Source organism: Scyliorhinus torazame, chromosome 5 (assembly GCF_047496885.1).
Source record: "Scyliorhinus torazame isolate Kashiwa2021f chromosome 5, sScyTor2.1, whole genome shotgun sequence".
NCBI lineage: Eukaryota > Metazoa > Chordata > Chondrichthyes > Carcharhiniformes > Scyliorhinidae > Scyliorhinus > Scyliorhinus torazame.
This window is the reverse complement of record NC_092711.1, coordinates 175,930,252-175,955,506: the sequence shown is the minus strand read 5'-3', so window position 1 is coordinate 175,955,506 and position 25,255 is coordinate 175,930,252. Positions and strand designations below refer to the sequence as shown.

Sequence of the window (25,255 nt, the reverse complement as noted above, 5' to 3'; positions counted from 1 at the left end):
GGCAGGGGTGCCCCCTGTCCCCCCTGCTGTTTGCCCGGGCAATCGAGCCGCTGGCCATGGCGTTGAGGGAGTCCAGAAACTGGATGGGGCTGGTTCGGGGGGGGGGGGGGGGGGGGGGGGCATCGTGTTTCACTGTATGCGGATGACCTGCTCCTGTACATTGCGGATCCGGTGGAGGGGATGGGGGAGGTCATGCAGATCCTAGAGATTTCGGGGACCTTTCGGAGTATAAGCTGAATGTTGGGGAAAGCGAGCTTTTCCCGATACATGCGAGGGGCCAGGAAAAGAGACTGGGAGAGCTACCGCTTAAGATGGTGGAGGGGAGCTTTCGCTACTTGGGCATTCAGGTGGCTAAGAGTTGGGGTGCCCTGCACAAGCTCAATTTAGCGCGGCTGGTGGATCAGATGGAGGAGGACTTTAAGAGGTGGGACATGCTGCCGCTTTCCCTGGCGGGAAGATGACGGTCCTCCCCAGGTTCTTATTCGGCTTCCAGTGCCTTCCCATCCTCATCCCCAAGTCCTTTTTCAAGCGGGTAAACAGATTACGGGATTTGTATGGGCAAACAAGTGTTCAGAGATGGTTCTTAGAACGCAGTCAGGGTGGGGGTGGGCTGGCGCTGCTGAACATTTGCAGCTATTATTGGGTAGCGAATATATCCATGATTCGGAATTGGGTAGTAGAGGAAGGGGGGCGGCATGGAACCAGTTGGAGGTGGCGTCTTGCAGGGATACTAGCCTTGGGGCATTGATAACGGCTCCGCTGTCACTCCCGCCGACACGGTACACCACGAGCCTGGTGGTGGCGACATTGGGGATCTGGGGTCAGTGGAGACGGCACAGGGGGGAGGCAAAGGCTTCAGTCTGGACCCCTATATGAAACAATCACAGGTTCGTTCCAGGTAGAATAGACGGAGGGTTCCAAAGCTGGCATAGAGTGGGTATCAAAAGGATGGGGGACTTGATTATTGATGGGACTTTTGCTAGTCTGAGGGCGCTGGAGGAGAAATTTGGGTTGTCCCCAGGAAATATCTTTAGATACTTGCAGGTTTGGGCTTTCGTGAAAAAGCAGGTGGAGGAATTCCCGCTGCTACCGGCCCGGGGGATACAGGACAGGCTGGTCTCGGCCGTGTGGGTAGGGGACGGCAAGGTATCGGACATATACCAGGAGTTGCAGGAGGCAGAGGAGGCCTCAGTGGAAGAGCTGAAGGGCAAGTGGGAGGAGGAGCTGGATGACGGCCTGTGGGCGGACGCCCTGGGCAGGGTCAATTCCTCCTCATCTTGTGCCAGGCTTAGCCTGATTCAGTTTAAGGTGGTGCACCGGGCACATATGACAGTGGCGAGAATGAGCAAGTTCTTTGGGGTGGAGGACAGGTGTGTGAGGTGTCCAGGGAGCCCAGCAAACCATGTCCAGATGTTTTGGGCACGCGCGGCACTAAAAGAATTCTGGTGAGGCTTTGCAAAGGCTATGTCCAAGGTCTTGGACACTCGGATAAAACCGGGCCGGGGGATAGCGATATTTGGGGTGTCAGACGATCCGGGAGTGCAGGAGTCGAAAGAGGCCGGGGTTCTGGCCTTTGCCTCCTTGGTAGCCCGGAGACGGCTCTTGTTAATGTGGAGGGACGCGAAATCCCCAAGTGTGGAGGCTTGGGACAGCGACATGGCGGGATTTCTCAAGCTGGAGAGGATAAAGTTTGCCTTGCGAGGGTCCTTGCAGGGGTACTCCAGGCGGTGGCAACCGTTCCTTGACTTTCTCGTGGAACGTTAAGTGGAGGTCAGCAGCAGCAGCAAACCAGAGGGGGGGGGGGGGATTGGGTGATGGATAGATTTCACTTGCAAAGGGTAGATATCCCACTTTGTTTTGTTAAATTGTTATCTTTATTATTACTATGCTTTTTGTTTTCTTTTTATAGAAATAGAATTTGTAAAAATTATTGAAAAATTTTGAATAAAAACAATTTTTTTTAAAAAACCAATACAATGAAAGAATAACCCTTAACTGCTATCTTTATCTGCACTCAAAGAAACCCAACTCTGGTCAAAATCCATGTTTAAATAGTTAGCAAACCCAAGCATACTTGCTTAATGTTGGATAGAGATCTTTTGAAGAAAACAGAATAGTCAGAATAATGCTTCAGAAAATGTTTCTCAGCTCACTTTCCAGCCAAAAAACTAAAACTCTGACGGCCTGCTAGATACCCGATACCCTCACAGCTCCATTAGTTACATCACCCTTATGTCACTCGGATTTCAAGACCTGATTATTCAAGTTTAAACACAATTTATCCAATTATTTATTCACCAGAGAACCTTCTTTATATAAAAAAGTACATTTCCAAAGATTTTAATATGCCTTAATTGCACCTCTGTCTCAAACATACCGAGCTGCTGAACAAACCAGGATTTTTATAAACATAGACATAGGCATAGAACATAGTGCAGGAGACCATTGGGCCCATCGAGTCTGCACTGACCCACTTAAGCCCTCACTTCCACCCTATCCCCGTAAACCAATAATCTCTCCTAACCTTTTATTAGTCACTAAGACCAATTTAACATGACCAATCCACCTAACCTGCACGTCTTTGGACTGTGGGAGGAAACCGGAGCACCCGGAGAAAACCCACGCAGACACGGGGAGGACGTGCAGACTCCGCACAGACAGTGACCCAGCAGGGAAGCGAACCTGGGACCCTGGCGCTGTGAAGCCACAGTACTATCCACTTGTGCTACCGTGCTGCCCCTAAACATAACTACAGCATTCACACACTAACCCAGGCTTTTAACCCTTTGTGCACCAAATATATACAACACAATATATCTGAAATTCCTACATTGATCACACAATTTGGAGCTTTTCTGTGCAGATCCATCGAGGCAATAATGCTAAATGATCCCTTATTTGGGAGCTCTGAACACGCCAAACTCTCTCCAACTGCCTAACTCTTTCTGGTTAGCCTCCCATATAGCTTTAAGCCTTAATTTGTCAGCAGCACCAAAACCCTCTCGGTAACGGGGATTTCAACATCGCCCCCAAACACATCCTTGGTGTAAAACCAACAACTCTCTGTCTGGAATGTTACAGTCATTGAAATTACATCAAATGGACGCCAAAGAAACAAACCAGAAACAGATCCCTGAGGTTCTGAGGAGTCCCCAGTAGTCAGTCAGACTGAACTAATCACGGGTGGTATAAAACAAACAATACTCACCCCGGTGTCTGCTGTCCACGGGGACTTTCCTTTAATCAGAGCCGTCAGTGGATCCTGTTCCTGACACCAGGTTGTTGTGGGACAAATGTCACTCGGAGTCCAGAGTTGGTTAAAGTTTGGGAATCTTGGGCAGCACGGTGGCGCAGTGATTAGCACTGCTGCCTCACGGCGTCGAGGTCCCAGGTTCGATCTGGCTCTGGGTCACTGTCCGTGTGAAGTTTGCACATTCTCCCCGTGTTTGCGTGGGTTTCACCCCCACAACCCAAAGATGTGCAGGCTAGGTGGATTAGCCATGCTAAATTGCCCCTTAATTGGAAAACATGAATTGGGTACTCAATTTATTTTAAAGAAGTTTGGAAATCTTTATTACAAGCACGCAGCGGAATGCTTCAGCGAACCAAAATATCTGAAGGAGCAGTTACAATAACCCACATTTATACACAGTACAGTTGCAGCGGGCCAGGCTGTTTTGTCTGCAAGTTAGTGGGAAAGTACAGGACTTCCGGAAAACAAAATATAACTTGATAACAACTCATGCTTATCGGCTATAATGACTTCATCTCTCACAAGACACATCTAGGAAAACAATAGCCAGACTAATAATCCAGAGACCCAGGGTAATGCAATAGGAATTCAGGTTCAGCAGATGGTGAAATTTGAAGTCACAACAAATCTGGAATTTAAGTCGATGACCATGAAAGCCTTGCCGATTGTTGTAAAAACCCATCTGGTTCACTGATGACCTTTAGAGAAGGAAATCTGCCATGCTGACCTGGTCTGGCCTACTTGAGACTTCAGACCCACAGCAATGTGGTTGACTCTGAGCTGCAGCCCCTCAGTTCAAGGGCAATTAGGGATGGGCAACAAAAGCGGCCCAGCCAGCGATGCCCACATCCCATGAATGGAATAAACAAATAGAAGGCGTGCAGGTCAATGGTTCTGGTGGAAAATACAGTGAGATAGAGTCTATGAATATAACTCACTTTCCTTATCTGGATGGAGCGAGGAAGTATGTGGGGTTGATCACACACTTCATGGTCAGGGATGTGGCCAAATACTGCCAACGATGAATATAGTGCACCCTGGTGGAACCAGGCCGTCCCTGCACGATCAAAATGGAAAGTCAGCCCCGGCCCAAACGACCCTGGGAAAACCTGCAACTAGATTTTCCTGGACCCTTGCCTGGAATACAGGGTAAAACATACTGTCTGCTGGTTCTACGTCAATTCACCGGTGGGTGGAAGCATTCCTGTATAAGGACGCCACCGCTAGCATCATGGCTTTGATATTGGCTAACAAAATAATACCAAGGTGGGAGGGTGCCCCTCCAACTGGATTCTGACCAAGGGACCCACTTCACGGGAAAAGCCATGGAGGAGGCCTGTAAAGTTTTGGAAATCCAGCAGAGATTCTACATCCCAGACCATCCTCAGAGTTCGGGAATGGGAGAGCGGATGAACAGAAGCTTAAAAAACAGCCCAGCAAAAGCCATGCTGAAGGAAGGGAATAATTGGGTACCGGCCTTGCCCGCAATATCGTTGTGACAAAGAGCCACCCCAGCCCGGGGAACAGGATTAACCCCTTTTGAGTTAATGACAGGGAGAGCTCCCGGAGAAGGTGATAACCGGAGGGGTGGAACTTGAGATAAACACAGGAACTGTGCTCCAATATATGAAAGATCTGGTAGACCGCCTGCTGGTCCTGAAAGGTCAGGTAATCACACAGCAACAGCATACAGACTGGACCAAACTGACTGGAGAGGACACCCCTAAACTACCCATGCCAGGGGACAGGGTAATGGTCAAACACATGATAGGTAAAAAGGGACTGGGGGTTCGATGGGAGGAAATCTATGAAGTAATAGTCACTGGACAAATGTGGCCTAATAGACGGAAAATCCACTGGACGCAGTTAAAATCATACCCCAATGAGTAGTCCCATAATCACAAACATTGAGAGACCCTCCGGAACTCAGGCTAACTGAGATGTTTGATAAAGCCCCATCTGCAACAACCACAGGGTCACGCTGGCGACCACGGACTCCTCCTTCAAAAGGTGGAGACAGGACGGGGAGACACTGACAGTTAAGGACTTTTACACCAACAACAGGCTAACAATGCTCGAAGAACTGACTGAAAGATTCCAGCTGACAGGGGGTAATGAACTTAGGTACCTCCAACTGAAAAACTTCCTATGAAGGGAAACATGGACGTATCCACGACCACCACGACAGTCACTGCTAGAGGACCTGCTGGACGCAGACAGCCTAGGGAAAGGGAACTGTGGTGACATATACATGCCACTGCTAAGGCGGGCCAACATCCAACTGGACGAGACAGGGCACAAGTGGAAGGAGGACTTGGGGTTTGAAATAGGGTGGGGACTCTGGAGCGAAGCACTGCACAGTGTCAACTCTACCTCCACATGCGCAAGACTAAGCCAAATGCAGCTAAAGGTTTTACACAGAGACCACTGAACCAGAACCCAAATGAGCAGCTTCTTCCCGGAGGTGGAGGATAGATGTGAACGGTGCCAAGGAGGCCCAGCCAACCACGGCCACATGTTCTGGTCTTGCCCCAGACTTGCTGGGTATTGGACAGCCTTCTTCGAGGCAATGTCCAAAGTGGTGGGGATGAGGGTGGAGCCATGTCCGAGAGTGGCAGTCTTCGGGGTATCAGACCAGCCAGGTCTATTCCTGGGGAGGAGGGCGGTCGCCCTTTCCTTTGCCTCTCCAATCGCTCGCCGGAGAATCCTGCTCGGCTGGCAGTCAGCAGCACCACCCAAAGCTGCAGACTGGCTGTCCGACCTCTCAGAATTTCTCCAAATGTAAAAAATTAAGTTTGCCATCCGAGGTCGGAAGAGGGCTTCCACAAAACGTGGGAGCCATTCACCCGACTGTTCCGAGACCTGTTAGTAGCCAACTGCTCAGAAGACAAAGAACAGGAGAAGGCAGCCATGACACAGTAAGGAAGGGGGGGTTGGGATAGGGAATGAGAGGGGGGCAGGAGACATGGAACCCAACCACGCCCAACAAAAGAAGCATGAGAACAAGGTGGGGGGGGGGCAGGAAAAGAGAAAAATGGAGGGTGGGCCGGGGCAACAGCCGGAACAAAAATAAACAGTGGGGAACGAAAAACAGGAAACCACAACCACCACTGTGAATAATGCGAGAGAAAGAACAACCGTGTCTGTACGTACACACTGATCCTTCTTCTGTATACCACAAAAAACTCAATAGAGAGAGAGCCCCTGGTAAATATGTAATCATTCCTTAAATATTGGCTATTCTAGGTCTCCCATCAGTTTCCCAGTCCACCTCAGACAACTTGCCCCTCATACCCTGATGGCGTTCTTCTGTGAGCAGCACCCTGATAAATTAACCGAAAAAAAAACCATGTAACCATCACGGCCCATCTTCATGGCAATGTGGCATTGTTTTGGGGGATCCAAACAGAAATGCAAATTGAATATCTTCTCTCTTCGAAACACCGCTTCACTCCGTGATCCTTGTGAAATTTGAACCAAGGTAGTCGCAACATGGCTCAAAGAGTGTCAGCCGACGAGAGGAAATGTTGTGATACCGGCCAGTCCAGCAGAATGAAATCCTCCGACCCTCCCCATTGATGAACTGTCAGAATGAACAAAATGCAGTCCTGGGTGTAACTGAGAACAGAAACAATAACAGCAGAATCCAATCCCTGTAATCACTTGTGAACTTGTTGCTGTCTCAGCAGGCACAATGAATCACAAAATCCTTTCCCACACTGAGAACAGGTGAATGGTTTCTCCTCAGTGTGAACTCGCTGGTGGTTCCACAGGGTGGATGAATCACCGAATCCCTTCTCGCACTGAGAGCAGGTGAACGGCTTCTCCCCAGCGTGAAACCGCTGGTGTGTCTTCAGGTCAGACAACTGACTGAATCCTTTCTCACACTGAGAGCAAGTGAATGGCTTCTCCCCAGTGTGAACTCGCTGGTGTCCCCGCAGGTTCGATGGATCTCTGAATCCCTTCCCACACTGAGAGCAGGTGAACGGTCTCTCCCCAGTGTGAACTCGCTGGTGTGACTTCAGGCTGGATAAATGTCTGAATCCCTTCCCACACTGAGAGCAGGTGAATGGCTTCTCCCCAGTGTGAACTCGCTGGTGTCTCCGCAGGTTGGATGGATCTCTGAATCCCTTTCCACACTGAGAGCAGGTGAACGGCCTCTCCCCAGTGTGAACTCGCTGGTGGAACTTCAGACTGGATAAATGTCTAAATCTCTTCCCACACTGTAAGCAGATGAGCAGCTTCTCCCCAGTGTGAAGTTGCTGGTGTGACATCAGGCTGGAGATTTGAGGGAATCCCTTCCCACACTGAGTGCAGGTGAATGGCTTCTCCCCAGTGTGAACTTGGCGGTGTATCCGCAGGCTGGATAACTGACTGAATCCCTTCCCACACTGAGAGCAGGTGAAGGGCCTTTCCCCAGTGTGAACTCTCTGATGTGACTGCAGGTGGGATAACATACTGAATCCCTTCCCACACACAGAGCAGGTGAAGGGCCTCTCCCCAGTGTGACTGCGTCGATGAGTTTCCAGTGCAGATGGGACTCTGAATCCCTTCCCACAGTCTCCACATTTCCACGGTTTCTCCATGTTTTGGGTCTCTCCAGGTTGGATAATCAGTTGAAGCCTCGTCCACACAGAACACGTGTACGGTCTGTCCCTGATGTGAATGTGTGATGTTTCTTCAGGCTGTGTAACTGGTTAAAGCTCTTTCCACAGTCAGTGCTCTGGAACACTCTCACTCGGGTGTGTGTGTCTCGGTGCTTTTCCAGTCACACTGATGTTTAAATGTTTTGATGGCGGGAAATTGGGTAAACATTAATTATTCTGGAATCAAAGTCCGATGATATTCAGATCGCAACGAATCAAGTGGCTCTTTCAGATCGAGACGTGACGTTTGAGATTTCTATCTGTAATTCCTCCTCTTGTAATATCCTGTAAAAGGGGTTTACAAAGTCAACTCAGTATAGGATAGAAATTCAGAACAAACAATTCTAGTTTCTGTATCATATTCTTTCCTCTCTCATTCCCCAATACCTCGTCTCCAATACCTCTTCCCCATACCTAGTCTCGAGGGAGGGATGGAGTATTGGAGCAGTAATTATGACAACCTTACCTCGGGATTCGCGGCCTAGTCTCCAGGGAACGGACTCGGAGGTGCGGAGTATCTGAACTAAGAGTATAAAACCTTATCTTGGGGATTCACGTCCGAGTCTTCAGGGAGCGGACTCGGAAGGACAGAGTACCGGAACTGTGAGTATAAAAACCTTACCCCGGGGATTTAGTATTGGAGCTGTGAGTATAAGAACCTCATCCCAGGGATTCGCAGCCGAGTCTCCAGGGAGCGGACTCGGAGGGGCAGGGTATCGGAGCAGTGACTGTAGGAAGGATGAGCTAGCTGACCACTGCACCCTGGTACAGGAGGCCATTCAAGCGGGGGGGAGGAAGTGGTAGTTATCGGGGATTCTATAATTAGGGGAACTGATAACAACCTTTGGAAGCAGGACCGAGAGTCCCACATGGTGTGTTGCCTGCCCGGTGCCAGGGTGAGGGGCATCTCTAACCGGCTTGAAAGGATATTGGAGAGGGAGGGGGAGGATCCAGTTGTTGGGATCCACATTGGGACAAACAACATCAGCAAGACTCGGAAAGAGGACCTGTTTGGGAATATCAGGAACTAGGAACAAAATTAAAGAACAGGTCCTCAAGGGTTATAATCTCTGGATTATTCCCTGAGCCACGTGCAAATTAGCATAGGGATGAGAAAATTAGGGAAGTAAACACGTGGCTAAAGGAGTGGTGCAGGAAAGAGGGGTTCCATTCCATGGGGCACTGGCATCAGTTTTGGGACAGGGGGGATCTGTACCATTGGGACGGTCTCCACCTGAACCGATCTGGAACCAGTGTCCACGTGGAAAGGATAAACAGGGAGGTAGTCAGGAACCTAACGTCAGGAACTGCAGCTAATGACAAAACTACAAGTAGTATACTGGTGAAAGCAAAAGTGAAAAGTAACAAACAAGCAAATAACAAACAAGCAAATAACAAACAAGCAAATAACAAACAAGCAAATAACAAACAAGCAAATAACAAACAAGCAAATAACAAACAAGCAAATAACAAACAAGCAAATAACAAACAAGCAAATAACAAACAAGCAAATAACAACAAGCAGTGCTGAGGGAGCGGTCAGGGGGAACAGCCCGATTAAGAGTTCTATAGACAAATGCACGGAGTGTAAGGAATAAACTAGATGAGCTGCAGGCGCAAATGCAAGTTGAAGATTATGATGTTGTCGCGATTACAGAGACTTGGCTGCAGGATGGTCAGGACTGGGAACTAAATATACCGGTTATAAAGTTTACAGGGGGACAGAGAATATGGCAGAGGGGGTGGATCAGCCTTACTGATCAGAAATACTATCACCTCAATGGTGAGGGAGGAAACAGAGAGGGGAAAGCCAGTGGAGACCAGAGGAGTGAAACTGAGGAAGAAAACAATCTAAAACTGTAATGGGTGTTATGTATCGACTCCCCTGGTTGCAGTTCTGAGGCGCTAGATTGTATAAAGGCAGAAATTAAGCAAGTGTGTAGCAAAGGCAGAGTAGTATTAATGAGGGATTACAACTGGTACTAGATTGGGAGAGGCAGACAAGCACCTGTCAGAAAGGGAGTGAATTTCTGGAATTTGTCTGGGATAGTTTCCACCACTGTACCACCCTGCTGCCCCCTCTTCTGCCCATCTATATTGTCCTGTAATCTAAGGCCTTGTTCCTCACCATTTACCACACCACCAATTTTTGTGTCAGCTATGAACTTCCTAATCATACCTCCTACATTCACATCCAAATCATTAACGTGTACTACAAACAAACAACAAGTGACCCAGCACTGATCCCTGCAGAACACCACTGGATACAGGCTTCTAGGAACAAAAACAACCTTCAAACATCACCCTCTGCCTCCTACCACTAAGCCAGTTTTGGATCCAGTTTGCCAAAGTGCCCTGAATCCCCTGGGCTCTTACCTTCTGCATCAGTCTCCCATGAGGGAGTTTGTCAAAAGCCTTCCTAAAGTCCATGTAGACTACATCAACTGCACTACCTACATCTACAACCTAGTCACTCCCTCAAAAAATTCTCCCTCGTTAAATCCCTGCCTCTCCAAGTGGAGATTAATTCTGTCCCTCAGAATGTTTTCCAGTAGTTTCCATGGCAGTGAAGTTAGACTCACTGGCTTGTAATTTCCTGGTTTGTCCCTACTTGCCTTCTTGAATAATGGCACCACATTAGCTGTCTTCCAGTCCTCAGGCACCTCTCCGGTGGCCAGAGAAGATTTGAAAATTGTCAGAGCCTCTGCAATCTTCTTCCTTGCCTTCCACAGCAGCCTGGGATACATCTCATCTGGCTCTGGGAATTTATCCACTTTCAGACCTGGTGAAACTGTTCATACCTTCTCCCTCTCAATGTTAAGTTGTTCAAGCAAATCACAATGTGCCTTCCTGATTTCTATACCTATATCATCCTTCTCCGTAGTGAACACAGATGCAAAGTACTCATTTAAAACTGACCTATATTTTCCAGTTCCATGCACACATTGCCACATTGGGCTTACCCTGGTCAACCTCCTGCCCCAAATATACCAATAAAACATTGTTGGATTTTCCTTTATTTTATCCGACAGTGCTTTTCCATGCTCTCTCTTTGCTCTCCTAATTCCTTTCTTAAGTAATCCTTTGCACTTTCTATGTTCCTCTAGGACATCCGCTTTGAGCCCTCAGTATCTGTGATAAGACTCACCTTTAATTCCTTATCCAACCCTGGATATCCCTTGACATCCAGGGTTCCCTGGACGTATTGCTCCCACTCTTTACTATCATGGGAACACAATCATAGAATTTACAGTGTAGGAGGCGGCCATTTGGCCCATCAAATCTGCTCCAGCCTTTGGAAAGAGCACCCCACTGAGGCCCACAACTCCACCCTATCCCCGTAACCCCACCTAACCTTTTTGGATACTAAGGGCAATTTTGCATGGCCAATCCACCTAATCTGCACATCTTTGGACTGTGGGAGGAAACATGAGCACCCAGAGGAAACCCACGCAGACAGGGAGAGAACATGCAGACTCCGCACAGACAGTGATCCAAGCCGGGAATCAAACCTGGGACCCTGGAACTGTGAGGCAATAGTGCAAACCACTGTGCTACCGTGCCGTCACGTCCCTTTTGAATGAATCCCACTGCCCTGATGTAGATTTTTCTACAAGTGGCTGCTCCCAGTTAACTTTGTACAGATCCTGCCTTATTTTTAAAAATGTCCCCTCCCCATGCAGTAACGTATGAGATCCCAACCTCAAATTCAGATGTTTCAATTTTATTGGCTTGCTTCTCCTGGGCTTCCCATGAGCGAATTCAATTTATCCATTTCAATGTGACTATGTTGTCAGTCAGTTTCCCAACTGGTGGTGTTCCACAGGGATCAGTGCTGGGACCTTTGCTGTTCGTAGCATATATAAATGATTTGGAAGAAAATGTAACTGGTCTGATTAGTACGTTTGCGGACAACACAAAGGTTGGTGGAATTGCGGATAGCGATGAGGACTGTCAGAAGATATAGCAGTATTTAGATCATTTGGAGACTTGGGCGGAGAGATGGCAGATGGAGTTGAATCCGGACAAATGTGAGGTAATGCATTTTAGAAGGTCTAATGCAAGTAGAGAATATACAATTAATAGTAGAACCCTCAAGAATATTGACAGTCAGAGAGATCTAGGTGTACAGGTCCACAGATCACTGAAAGGGGTAACACAGGTGGAGAAGGTAGTCAAGAAGCATACGGAATGCTTGTCTTCATTGGCCGGGGCATTGAGTATAAAAATTGGCAAGTCATGTTGCAGCTGTATAGAACCTTAGTTAGGCCACACTTCGAGTACAGTGTTCAATTCTGGTCGCCACACTACCAGAGGATGTGGAGGCTTCAGAGAAGGTGCAGAAGAGATTTACCAGGATATTGCCTGGTATGGAGGGCATTAGCTATGAGGAGAGGTTGAATAAACTTGGTTTGTTCTCACTGGAACGACGGAGGTTGAAGGGCGAACTGAAAGAGGTCTACAAAATTGAGGGGCATAGACAGAGTGGATAGTCAGAGACTTTTTCCCAGGGTAAAGGGGTCAATTACGAGGAGGCATAGGTTTAAGGTGCGAGGGACAAGGTTTAGAGGCGATGTACGAGGCAAGTTTTTTTTCACACAGAGGGTAGTGGGTGCCTGGAACTCGCTGCCGGAGGAGGTGGTGGAAGCCGGGACGATAGTGACATTCAAGGGCATCTTGACAAATACATGAATAGAGGGATATGGACCCCGGAAGTGTAGAAGATTTTAGTTTAGACGGGCAGCATGGGCTTGGAGGGCCTGTTCCTGTGCTGTCCTTCTCTTTGTTCTTTGATTCTAATAGTTTGGGGGGGGGGGGGGGGGGGGGTGACCTGCATTGTTATCCTCCTGTTTTTATAGAATCTAACCCTCTTTCCCCACTCACTATGTGAACATGTTGACTGGTTGTTGATTTGCTGACATTTGATCTGGAGGCTGTGCTCCCTCAGATATCCTGTTCTGAATGAATTCTCAATGTCTGGTTGTATTTCTGCGGCAATATCTCTTGTTCTCTGGGCCCATTTCCCGCCAGTTTTTCTGCTGCTTTCATTGTTTGAAAAATGGTGAAAAGAAAAGTAATAAAAATATTGACATTTGCGGGTGTCTGGGAGGTGCGCGGCTTCCCTTCCGACAGGGAGCCGCTTCAGCTCTTTCCGTGCAGCCTGGTCAAGCTGCCGAGAGCCTCGGGACTCACTGCTCGGTGTCGCCGGTCCGTGCTGCGGGTCTGACGGGAGGACAACCCAGTCAGTGACCTTCCCCTCCCCCCCGGCCCGGGGAAGATGCGCATGTGCGGCGGAGCGCCCACCCCTTACCTTACTGGTGACGAATGGACCAATGGGAAGAATTGGAGGACCGGAAGGACGCTGGTCCCCCGGCCAATCAGAGCTCCGGCTTTGTGTGAACGAAGTTTGAGCTTCACACAGACTGAAACATCCTCCTGTCTCCAACATCTGGGAGTAAAACACTTTATTTTCTCCCCTTTCCATTTCTTTTCTCATTCTCACCTTCAATTGGTCACTTGCAGCAACTGAAGGGAAAGGAAGTGAATCCAGGGAGGGTGCAGACTCTGGAAAGCTTGGCCCAGGACTTTCTCTCTCTCTCTCTCTGAAAGACATTGACATCTTTTGCTCCCTCAGCTTGACACGGGGAGAACGTGCAGCTCCCTCAGCTTGACAAGGGGAGAACATGCAGACACCGCACAGACAGCGGGACCAGGCTTTTGGACCGAACCCCTGGGTGGTTCCGATGTGCTTGGCCCAGTGGTCACCTGTAGGGTCTCCTGTCCCAACCCACACTTGGGCCGAAGTGTTTTTGTCACAAAGGCCCCTGGGTTAAGGGTGTAGCTGTGCCCGCCTCATCCAGGTAGATTGTACTCGGGTGAGGCCTGAGGGAATCTGAGGTTGCAGATTCCTTGGTCTCCTGTAGAGTTACAACACGGGGAAAATGGTGCTGAGGTAGAGGGGCCAATTATCTCATCGAATGGTTGAGCAGGCTTGATGGGCCTAATGTAGCTCCTATTTATTCTGTGTTGAAACGCATGATAGCACAGTGATTAGCACTGTTGCTTCACAGCACCAGGGTCCCAGGTTTGATTCCCGGCTTGGGTCACTGTCTGTGCAGAGTCTGCACATTCTCCCAGTGTCTGCGTTGGTTTCCTCTGGGTGCTCCAGTTTCCTCCCACAAGTCTCCAAAGACTTGCTGTTCGGTGAAATGAAAAATGAAATGAAAATCACTTATTGTCACAAGTAGGCTTCAAATGAAGTTACTGTGAAAAGCCCCTAGTCGCCACATTCCAGCACCTGTTCGGAGAGGGTGGTACGGGAATTGAACCCGCACTGCTGGCCTTGTTGTTTTACAAGCCAGCTTTTTAGCACTGTGCTAAACCAGTCCCTCAGTGATTTGGACATTCTGAATTTTCCCTCTGTGTACACGAACAGGCGACGGAATGTGGCGACGCGGGGTTTTTCACAGTAACTTCACTGCAATGTTAATGTAAGCCTACTTGTGACAATAAAGATTATTATTATAAAGCAGTGAGCATGGATCTGTCAAACAGCCTGAATCAGCACCTTCAGGAAAATTGGGAGGTTGATATTAATAACAGCAGAGTGAGAATGGAGGGAGAGTTGTGTGGGATGGAGATTTACAACTTTTCGGAACATAGGAACTGGAGCAGGCCATTCAGCCCCTGGAGCCTGTCCCGCTATTCAATGAAATCATGGCTTATCTGTGACCTAACTCCATATACCTGCATTTGGCCCATATCCCTTAACCTCTTTGATTTACAAAAATCTATCTATCTCATTTAAAACAAACAACTGATCTAACTTCAACTGCAGTTTGTGGGAGAGAGTTCCAAACTTCTACAACTCTTTGAGTGAAGAAGTTTTTCCTAACATCTCTCTTGAACGGTCCAGCCCTAATTTTATTTTTTAATAAACATTTTATTGAGGTATTTTGGATTGGATTGGATTTGTTTATTGTCACGTGTACCGAGGTACAGTGAAAAGTATTTTTCTGCGAGCAGCTCAACAGATCATTAAATACATGGGAAGAAAAGGGAAGTAAAGAAAATACATAATAGGGCAACACAACATATACAATGTAACTACATAAGCACTGGCATCGGATGAAGCATACAGGGTGTAGTGTTAATGAGGTCAGTCCATAAGAGGGTCATTTAGGAGCCTGGTGACAGCGGGGAAGAAGCTGTTTTTGAGTCTGTTCCTGCGCATGTAGAAACAACAACAAAATAGAAAAGATACATGAAACCATAAACATCGTGCAAAAACCTTTTACCTTTGGTACAGGTCTCACCCTTATTGACCCCCGACTCTAACCTAACCTACTCTCGCCCCCACCCCCGTCTGCTGACAATTAATTTTCCGCAAGGAAGTCGACGAACGGTTGCCACCTCCGGGTGAACCCGAACAGTGAACCTCTCAAGGCAAACTAAATTTTCTCCATACAGAGAAAGCTAGCCACGTCCGATAACCAGGTCTCCGACTTCGGGGGCTCTGGGTCCCCCCATGCCAAAAGTATCCGTCTCCGGGCTACCAGGGAAGCAAAAGTCAGAACATCCGCCTCTCTCTCCTCCTGGATTCCCGGAACTTCCGCCACCCCGAGAATCACCACCTCTGGACCGAGCGCCACCCTTGTTTTTAACACCGTGACCATGATGTACACAAACCCCTGCCAGAATCCCCGAAGCTTTAGACATGTCTAAAACATGTGGACATGGTGCACCTGTCCTCCACCTAAAAGAATCTGATCATCCGGGCCACTGTCATGTGAGCCCGGTGCACAACCTTAAATTGTATCAGGCTGAGCCTGGCACATGTTGCAGACGTGTTGACTCTAAACGCGTCTGCCCATAAACCATCCTCTATCTCACCTCCCAGCTCCTCCTCCCACTTACGCTTCAGCTCGTCGGTCTGCGTCTCCTCCGACCCCATAAGCTCTTTATAGATGTCTGAGACGCTCCCCTCCCCTACCCACCCTGGAAATTACCCTGTCCTGAATCCCCCTCAGTGGTAGGAGCGGGTAGGTTGACACCTGTTTACGAAGAAAGTCCCACACCGGCAGATACCTGAATTTGTTTCCCCTCGCCAGCCCAAACTTTTCCTCCAGCACCCTCATACTCGGGGAAACTCCCTTCTATGAACACATCCCCCATCCTCTCAATCCCCGCTCTCCGCCATACCCGGAACACCCCATCCATACTCCCCGGGGCAAACCGGTGGTTAGCACAAATTGGGGCCCAGACCGATGCACCCATTGCTCCCACATGCCACGTCCACTGGCCCCAAACTCTCAGGGCCGCCACCACCACTGGACTGGAAGAGTACTGTGCCAGCAGGAATGGCAGAGAAGCAGTTACCAACGCCCCCAGACTGGTGCCCTTACAAGAAGTCGCCTCCTTACGCACCCACGCCGACCCCTCCCCCACCACCCACTTCCTGATCATGGCTATATTAGCTGCCCAGTAATAATTGCTAAAATTTGGCAGCGCCAGCCCGCCCTCTCCCCGGGTCCGCTCGAGCGTTACCTTCCTTAGCCGTGGGGTCTTGCCCGCCCAGACGAAGCCCGTGATCACCGTGTTGACCCACTTAAAAAAGGAACGCGGAATAAAAATGGGGAGACATTGAAATACAAATAGGAACCTCGGGAGGACCATCATTTTCACCTATTGCACCCTCCCAGCCAGAGACAACGGGAGCGCGTCCCATCTCCGAAAATCGTCCTTCATTTGGTCCACTAGCCGGGCCAGATTCAAGTTATGCAGCCGGTCCCATTCCCGTGCCACTTGGATGCTAGGTACCTAAAACGACTCCCTACCGACCTGATCGGCAGCTCCCCAGTCGCCCCTCCTGTCCCCTCGCCTGAACCACAAACATCTCACTCTTATCCATGTTTAGCTTATACCCCGAAAACCGGCCGAATTCCCCAAAAATCTTCATGATTTCCTCCATCCCCTCTACTGGGTCCGAAACGTTCAGAAGCAGATCATCCGCATAGAGCGAAAGAAACCCTGTGCTCCACCCCACCCCCAACCAGTCCAGCTCCTTGAAGCTCTCAGAGCAATTTCCAGTGGCTCTATAGCCAGCAAAAACAGCAGTGGGGAGAGGGGGCATCCCTGTCTCGTCCCCTGGTGCAGTCCAAAATAGTCCGAAGTTGTCTGTTCGTCCACACACTTGCCACAGGAGCCTGATACAGTAACCTGACCCAGTCAATAAAGCCCCGCCCAAATCCAAACTGTCCCAGTACCTCCCACAGATAATCCCATTCTACCCCATCAAAAGCCTGCATCCATTACGATCACTACCTCAATCTCCCTACCTTCCGGGTACATCATGATCACATTTAACAGGCTTCTTACATTGGCCACCAACTGCCTATCCTTAACAAACCCCTTCTGGTCCTCCCCAATAAAGCCCGGAACACAATCCTCAATCCTGGAGAACAAGATTTTGGCCAGCAACTTGGCATCCACATGCAGCAGGGAGATCAGCCTGTAGGACCCACACAACTCCGGGTTCTTGTCCCGCTTAAGAATCAGCGAAATCATTGCCTGTGACATCGTCGGGCGCAGCACCCCTCTCTCCCTTGCCTCATTGAACATCCGCAACAACACTGGCCCCAATATCCCCGAGAACTTTTTATGGAACTTTACTGGGTACCCGTCCGGACCCGGGGCCTTACCCGCCTGCATGGCCTTCAAGCCGTCCACTATCTCTTCCAGCCCAATTGGGGCCCCCAGCCCTTCTACCCGCTCCACGTCCACCATTGGGAAATTCAGCCCCTCCAAGAAGTGCCTCATCCCCTCCGGCCCCGCAGGGGTTTCCGACCTGTACAGCCTGCTGTAAAAATCTCTGAACACCTTATTCACCCCTACCGAATCACCAACCAGGTTCCTATCTCAGTCCTTTACTTTCCCTATCTCCCTAGCTGCCTCCCTCTTCCTAAGCCGCTGTGCGAGCATTCTACTGGCCTTCTCCCCATGTTCATAAATCGCCCCCTTCACCTTTCTCAGCTGCTCCACCTGTGGTTAGCAAACTAAACCCCGCCTGCAACCTCCGTCGTTCCCTGAATAGCCCTGCCTCTGGGGGTCTCCGCATACCTCCTATCGATCTGTAGTATCTCCTTTACCAGTCTGTCCGTCTCTGCCCTGTCAACCTTCTCCCCATGAGCCCGGATCGAGATCGGCTCCCCCCTTACCACCGCCTTCAGTGCTTCCCAAACCACTGCTGCCGAAGTTTCCCCCGTGTCATTGACCTGCAGGTAGTTCTGAATGCATTTCCTCAGCCTCTCGCTCACCCCTTCATCTGCCAAAAGTCCCACCTCCAGTGCGGGCGCTGGTTACTGTCTTTGCTAACCTGCAGGTCATCCCAGTACGGTGCATGGTCTGAGATTGTAATCGCCGAATACCCCGTGTCCACTACCCCAGTCAGAAAGACCCTGCTCAAAATAAAGAAATCAATCCGGGAATACACTTTATGCACGTGAGAGAAGGAGAACTCCTTCACCCTCGGTTGCCTAAATATCCATGGATCCACCCCACCCATCAGCTCCATGAACCCTCTTAGTTCCTTTGCCATTGCTGGAACCCTGCCCGTTTTTGAGCTTGACCGGTCTAAGCCAGGGTCCATAACTGTACTGAAGTCTCCTCCCATGACCAACCTGTGCGGGTCCAGGTCCGGTATCTTTCCCAGCATCCTCCTAATAAACTCCACATTGTCCCAATTTGGCGCATATACATTTACTAATACCACCTGCACTCCCTCCAGTTTCCCACTGACCATAATGTACCGACCTCCCACGTCCGAGACTGTTCTACCCGCCTCAAACACCGCCTGTTTATTGATCAGGATCGTGACCCCTCTAGTCTTTCAATCTAGTCCCGAGTGAAACACCTGGCTGACCCAGCCATTCCCCAATCTAACCTGGTCCGATATCTTAAGGTGCGTCTCCTGCAACATTATCACGTCCACCTTCAATCTCCTAAGTTGCGCGAGCACACGTGCCCTTTTAACCGGTCCATTTAACCCTCAAACATTCCAGGTGATCAGCCTAGTTGGGGGGCTCATTGCCCCCCCCCCCCCCCCACCCTCCGCTGCTCAGCCACCCCCTTTTTTAGGCCCACCTCCAGCCCGTGTTCCGCGCCTCCACTGGTCCGCCCCCAAGCAGCCCCCGACTTCCTCTCTGTCCCTCAGCCCAAGTCCCTCCCTTGTCAGCAGAACATTCACCCCCCCCCCAGCAACAACACCCTGTAACCCAACCCCTTTCCTAAACCAAACATATGCACACCCCCCACTGCACTTCCGAGAGCTAGCTCACCCAGCTAGCTTGGTGGCCCCCATCCCCGGCGGCAGATAGTCTTCCACCTATTGTTCTCTCTCTCTCTCTCCCCCCCCCCCCCCCAACCCCCCGCTCATACAAACAAACTCCAGCATCAAACAATCCCCACATAATTGCCCAACAGAAAAAGCACCAAGATCAAAACAAGCACACCTCCATCCCCCAACAGTGCAAATGAAAACCTTAACTCACTCAGCTCTACTCCTGGTTCCAAATCAATGCAAACGGCACCTCAAACCCATCTTCCATAAAACGCAGAACGAGAAACTTTTTACAAAAACAGAGGAACAAAACAGAGAAACAAAAACATGAACATTGCAGCCAAGTTCAAAAGTTCTCAGTCCTTCGCCAGCCCTTCCTTTCTTGCAAAGTCCAACGTGTCCTCAGGCGACTCGAAGTAAAAGTGTTGATCCTCATGCGTGACCCAGAGACGGGCTGGGTATAACAGTCCAAACTTCACCTTTTTCTTGAAAAGGATCGTCCTGATCTGATTGAAGCCTGCCCTCCTCCTGGCCACCTCCACGCTCAGGTCTTGGTAAACCCGCAGGATGCTATTGTCCCATTTATAGCTCCGTGTCTGCTTGGCTCACTGCAGAATATACTCCTTATCTGAGAACCTGTGGAATCTCACCACCATAGCCCTCGGAAGGTCTCGAGTGCTCTGTGAGCCCTATCCACCTCCAAGGGCCGGGAGAATGCCCCATTCCCCCAGCAGCTTCTCAAACATGCCTGCGACGTATGTCCCAGCGCCGTTCCTTCAGACTCCTCCGGGAGCCCGACAATTCTTAGGTTCTGCCGGCGGGACCAATTCTCTAGGTCCTCCAACTTCTCCAGAAGCTTCTTTTGCTGGTCCCTCAGCATCCCCACCTCCAGTTCCGCTGCAGTCTGATGCTCCCCCTGCTCAGCCAGCGCCTTCTCCACCTTCTGGATCGCCCGATCCTGGGCGTCCAATCTGAGCTCCACCCACTCAATCAATGCTTTTATTGGGTCCAAGCAGTCCCGTTTCTGTGTCGCAAAGCCCTCCTGAATGACTTGCATCAGCTGCTCCATAGACTGCTGGGTCGACAAGCCAGAGGTGCGCCCCTCCGCCATGTTCTCTCCTGTTGCAACTTCACCCCAAGTCTTCTCTGTCTTTCTGTTTCTGCCCTTACGAACACTTCTAGTCCTTTTCTCCATGTACCGAAGTGGGAATTCTGTAGAGAATTGCCAGTGACGTCCGTTCTTCAATTCAACTCCGTTAAAAAATAGTGGGAAAAGGTCCAAAAGTCCGACCAGAGCGGGAGCCACCAAATGTGTGACTTACTCCTTCATAGCCACCACCGGAAGTTCTCCGGGGCTAGAATTGACCACACACCAGGCCGGGAGTGGCAATATAACTTGGGGGCTCAGGTCCCTGATCTTTGGAATGGCAGACGCCGATGATTGGGTTACAGTATAAATTAAAAAGACACACCAGGTTTGTAGTGGTATAAGGATGGCTCTGGAGGCCGCTAAGATTTTATTCAGGTGGACGGCCTGTCTTTGGTTTCTTGAAAAGGGTTTCAAAACGGCAAGCTGGTGAATTGGCAGGTAAATGAATATAGAGATGCCAGCTAAAGCTAGGAAGGGAGAAATATGTGATGTATTCGTTGAATATGTGGGTCTGTTAGAAACACAGGAGAGCTCACATGGTTCTGAGACTCAGAGGGATCTGGGTGTCCAAGAGCAGGAATCACAAAAGGCGAGTTTCCAGGTACAGCAAGTAATTAGGAAAGCTAATAGAATGTTATTGTTTATTGTGGGGGAGTTGAATACAAAAGTCGGGAGGTTATGCTTCAGTTATACAGGACATTGGTGAGACCACATCTGGAGCACTGTGTACAGTATTGCTCATTTACCGCCAGTCCAGCAGAACAAAACCCTCCAACCCTCCCCATTGATGAACTGTAAGAATGAACAAAATGCCGTCCTGGATGTAATTGAAGCAGAAACAATAACAGCAAAATCCAACCCCTGTAATCACTTGTGAACTTGGTGTCTCAGCAGGCGCCATGAATCATGGATTCCCTTCCCAGACTGGGAGCAGGTGAACGGTCTCTACTCAGTGTGAACTCGACGGTGTGATTTCAGGCTGGATAACTGAGTGAATCCCTTCCCACACTGAGAGCAAGTGAACGGCTTCTCTCCAGTGTGAACTCGCTGATGTTTTCGCATGTTGGATAATTGACTGAATCCTTTCCCACACTGAGAGCAGGTGAATGGTCTCTCCCCAGTGTGAACGCGACGGTGTGATTTCAGGTTGGATAACCCAGTGAATCTCTTTCCACACTGAGGACAGGTGAATGGCTTCTCCCCAGTGTGAACTCGCTGATGTTTTCGCAGGTTGGATAATTGACTGAATCCCTTCCCACACTGAGAGCAGGTGAAAGGCCACTCCCCAGTGTGAACTCGCTGGTGTGACTTCAGGTTGGATAACACAGTGAATCCCTTCCCACATTGAGAATAGGTGAACGGCCTCTCCCCAGTGTGAACTCGCTGATGTGACTGCAGGTGGGATAACTGAGTAAATTCCTTCCCACACTGAGAACAAATGAATAGCCTCTCCCTGGTATGAGCCCGCTGGTGTCTCCGCAGGCCGGATAACTGAGTGAATCCCTTCCCACACTGAGAGCAGGTGAACAGCCTCTCCCCAGTGTGAACTCGGCGGTGTGCCCGCAGGTTGGATAACTGAGCAAATTCCTTCCCACACTGAGAGCAGGTGAATGGCCTCTCCCCAGTGTGAACTCGCTGGTGTGTCTGCAGGTTGGATAACTGAGTGAAACCCTTCCCACAGTGAGAGCAGGTGAATGGCCTCTCCCCAGTGTGAACTTGTTGGTGTGTCTGCAGGTTGGATAACTGAGTGAATTCCTTCCCACACTGAGAGCAGGTGAACTGCCTCTCCCTGGTGTGAACTCGCTGGTGTGACTGCAGGTTGGATAACTGCGTAAATCCCTTCTCACACTGAGAGCAGGTGAACGGCCTCTCCCCAGTGTGAATGCGCCGATGAGCTTCCAGCTGTGATGGGGCTCTAAATCCCTTCCCACAGTCCCCACATTTCCACGGTTTCTCCATGTTTTGGGTGTCCTCGTGTCTCTCCAGGTTGGACAATCAGTTGAGGCCTCGTCCACACACAGAACACGTGTACGGTCTCTCCCCGCTGTGAATGGTGTGATGTGTTTTCAGGCTGTGTAACTGGTTAAAGCTCTTTCCACAGTCAGTGATCTGGAACACTCTTACTCGGGTGTGTGTGTCTCGGTGCTTTTCCAGTCACACTGATGGTTTAAATGTTTTGATGCCGACAGATCGGGTAAACATTAATTCTTCTGGATTCAAAGGCCGATGATATTCAGATCCTAACGAATCAAGTGGCTCTTTCAGGTCTAGACGTGACGTTTGAGATTTCTGTCTGTATTTCCTCCTCTTGTAATATCCTACAGAAGGAGTTTACAATTTCAACTCAGTATCGGATAGAAATTCAGAACAAACAATTCTAGTTTCTGTACAACATTCATTCTGTCACATTCCCCAATACCTCGTCTTCAATACCTATTCCCCACATCTAGTTTCCAGGGAGGGATGGTGTATTGGAGCAGTAAGTACAACAACCTTACCTCGGGATTCACGGCCTAGTCTCCAGGGAACGGACTCGGAGGGGCAGAGTATCTGAGATAAGAGTATAAAAACCTTAATTTGGGGATTCTAAAGTCCATGTAGACTAAATCAACTGCACTACCCTCATCTACACACCTAGTCACCTCTTCAAAAGATTCAATCAAATTTGTAAGACATGCTCTCCCTTGTTTAATCCTTGCCTTTCCAAGTGGAGATTAATTCTGTCCCTCAGAATGTTTTCCAGTAGTTTCCATGGCAGTGAAGTTAGACTCACTGGCTTGTAATTTCCTGGTTTGTCCCTACTTGCCTTCTTGAATAATGGCACCACATTAGCTGTCTTCCAGTCCTCAGGCACCTCTCCTGTGGCCAGAGAAGATTTGAATTTTTTTTGTCAGAGCCTCTGCAATCTCCTTCCTTGCCTCCCACAGCAGCCTGGGATATATCTCATTTGGCCCTGGGGATTTATTCGCTTTCAGACCTGGTGAAACTGTTCATACCGTCGCCCTCTCAATGTTAAGTTGTTCAAGCAAATCACAATGTGCCTCCGTGATTTCTGTTCCTACATTATCCTTCTCCGTAGTGAACACAGATGCAAAGTGCTCATTTAAAACCTTCCAGTTCCATGCACACATTGGTCCGTACTCTTACCCTGGTCAACCCCCTGCCCCATTTTCCATGCTTCCTCTTTGCTCTCCTAATTCCTTTCTTAAGTAATCCCTTGCACTTTCTATGTTCCTCTGGGACTTCCGCTTTGAGCCCTCGGTATCTGTGACAAGAGTCACCTTTAATTCCTTATCCAACCCTGGATATCCCTTACATCCAGGGTTCCCTGGACTTATTGCTCCCATCCTTCACTATCATGGGAACATGGAATTTACAGTGCAGGAGGAGGCCATTTGGCCCATCGAGTCTGCACCCGCCCTTGGAAAGAGCACCCCACTGAGGCCCACACCTCCACCCTATCCCCGTAACCCCACCTAACCTTTTTGGACACTAAGAGCAATTTAGCATGGCCAATCCACCTAACCTGCGCATCTTTGGACTGTGGGAGGAAACACGAGCACCCGGAGGAAACCCACGCAGACATGGGGACAACGTGCAGACAGTGACCCAAGTCGGGAATCGAACCTGGGACCTTGGAGCTGTGAAGCAACAGTGCTACCCACTGTGCTACCATGCCTCCTTGTGCGCTCTCTATCAATCCTACTGCTCGGATATAGATTTTTCGACAAGTGGCTGTTCCCAGTTGATTTTGTACAGATCCTGTCTTATGTTTTAAAAATTTGACCTCCCCATTCTGCAACGTATGAGACCCAACCTCAAATTCAGATGTTTCAATTTCATTGGCTTGCTCCTCCTGAGCTTTCCATGAGCGAATTCAATTTATCCATTTCAAGTTGACTATGTTGTTAGTCAGTTCCCCAATACTTTGGGGTGTGTGAGCTGCATTGTTATCCTCCTGTTTTTATAGAATCTAACCCTCTTTCCCCACTCACTGTGTGAACATGTTGACTGGTTGTTGAATTGCTGACATTTCACCTGGAGGCTGTGCTCCCTCAGATATCCTGTTCTGAATGAATTCTCAATGTCTGGTTGTATTTCTGCGGCAATATCTCTTGTTCTCTGGGCCCATTTCCCGCCAGTTTTTCTGCTGCTTTCATTGTTTGAAAAATGGTGAAAAGTATAAAAATATTGACATTTGCGGGTGTCTGGCGGGAGGTGCGCGGCTTCCCTTCCGACAGGGAGTCAGGGAGCCGCTTCAGCTCTTTCCGTGCAGCCTGGTCAAGCTGCCGAGAGCCTCGGGACTCACTGCTCGGTGTCGCCGGTCGGTGCTGCGGGTCTGACGCGGGGACAACCCAGTCCGTGACCTTCCCCTCCCCCGGCCCGTGACTGCGCATGTGCGGGGAAGCTGCGCATATGCGGCCGGTGGCAAGCCCCATGACCATCCAGCAGACGTATTAACCAATGTGAAGAGTTGGAGGACCGGAAGTACTCTGGTCCTCCAGCTAATCAGAGCTCGGGCTTTGTGCGGCTGATAATTGAGCTTCACACAGACTGAAACGTCCTCCTGTCTGCACTATCTGTGAGTAAAACACTTTCTTTTCTCCCCCTTTCCATTTATTTTCTCATTCTGACCTTCAGTTGATGACTTGCAGCAAGTGAATTGAAATGAAGTGAAATCAGGGGGGGGGTGCAGACTCTGCTCCCTCTTCAAACTCTGCAAAGGTTGGCCCAGGTCTCTCTCTCTCAGTCTCTCAAAGACATTGACATCCTTTGCTCTCTCAGCTTGACACATTTATTTGTCTGGCTAAAAGGATGGTCTCTTTCCTAATGTTCACAATTAAAGTGCTGGTTTTCCCAGGAGACGG

General features: G+C 49.5%; 1 protein-coding gene across 1 annotated transcript; it reads right to left on the bottom strand.

Moving 5' to 3' along the window:
- Positions 1-3,545: 3,545 nt before the first annotated feature.
- LOC140418056 (uncharacterized) lies at positions 3,546-24,783 on the bottom strand. The gene is given in 4 exon segments (XM_072501483.1): positions 3,546-7,944; positions 11,048-11,120; positions 21,313-22,705; positions 24,383-24,783. Coding segments are annotated over 3 exon segments (2,139 nt in total). The 5' UTR covers positions 22,347-22,705; positions 24,383-24,783; the 3' UTR covers positions 3,546-6,912.
- Between the last annotated feature and the right edge of the window lie 472 nt (positions 24,784-25,255).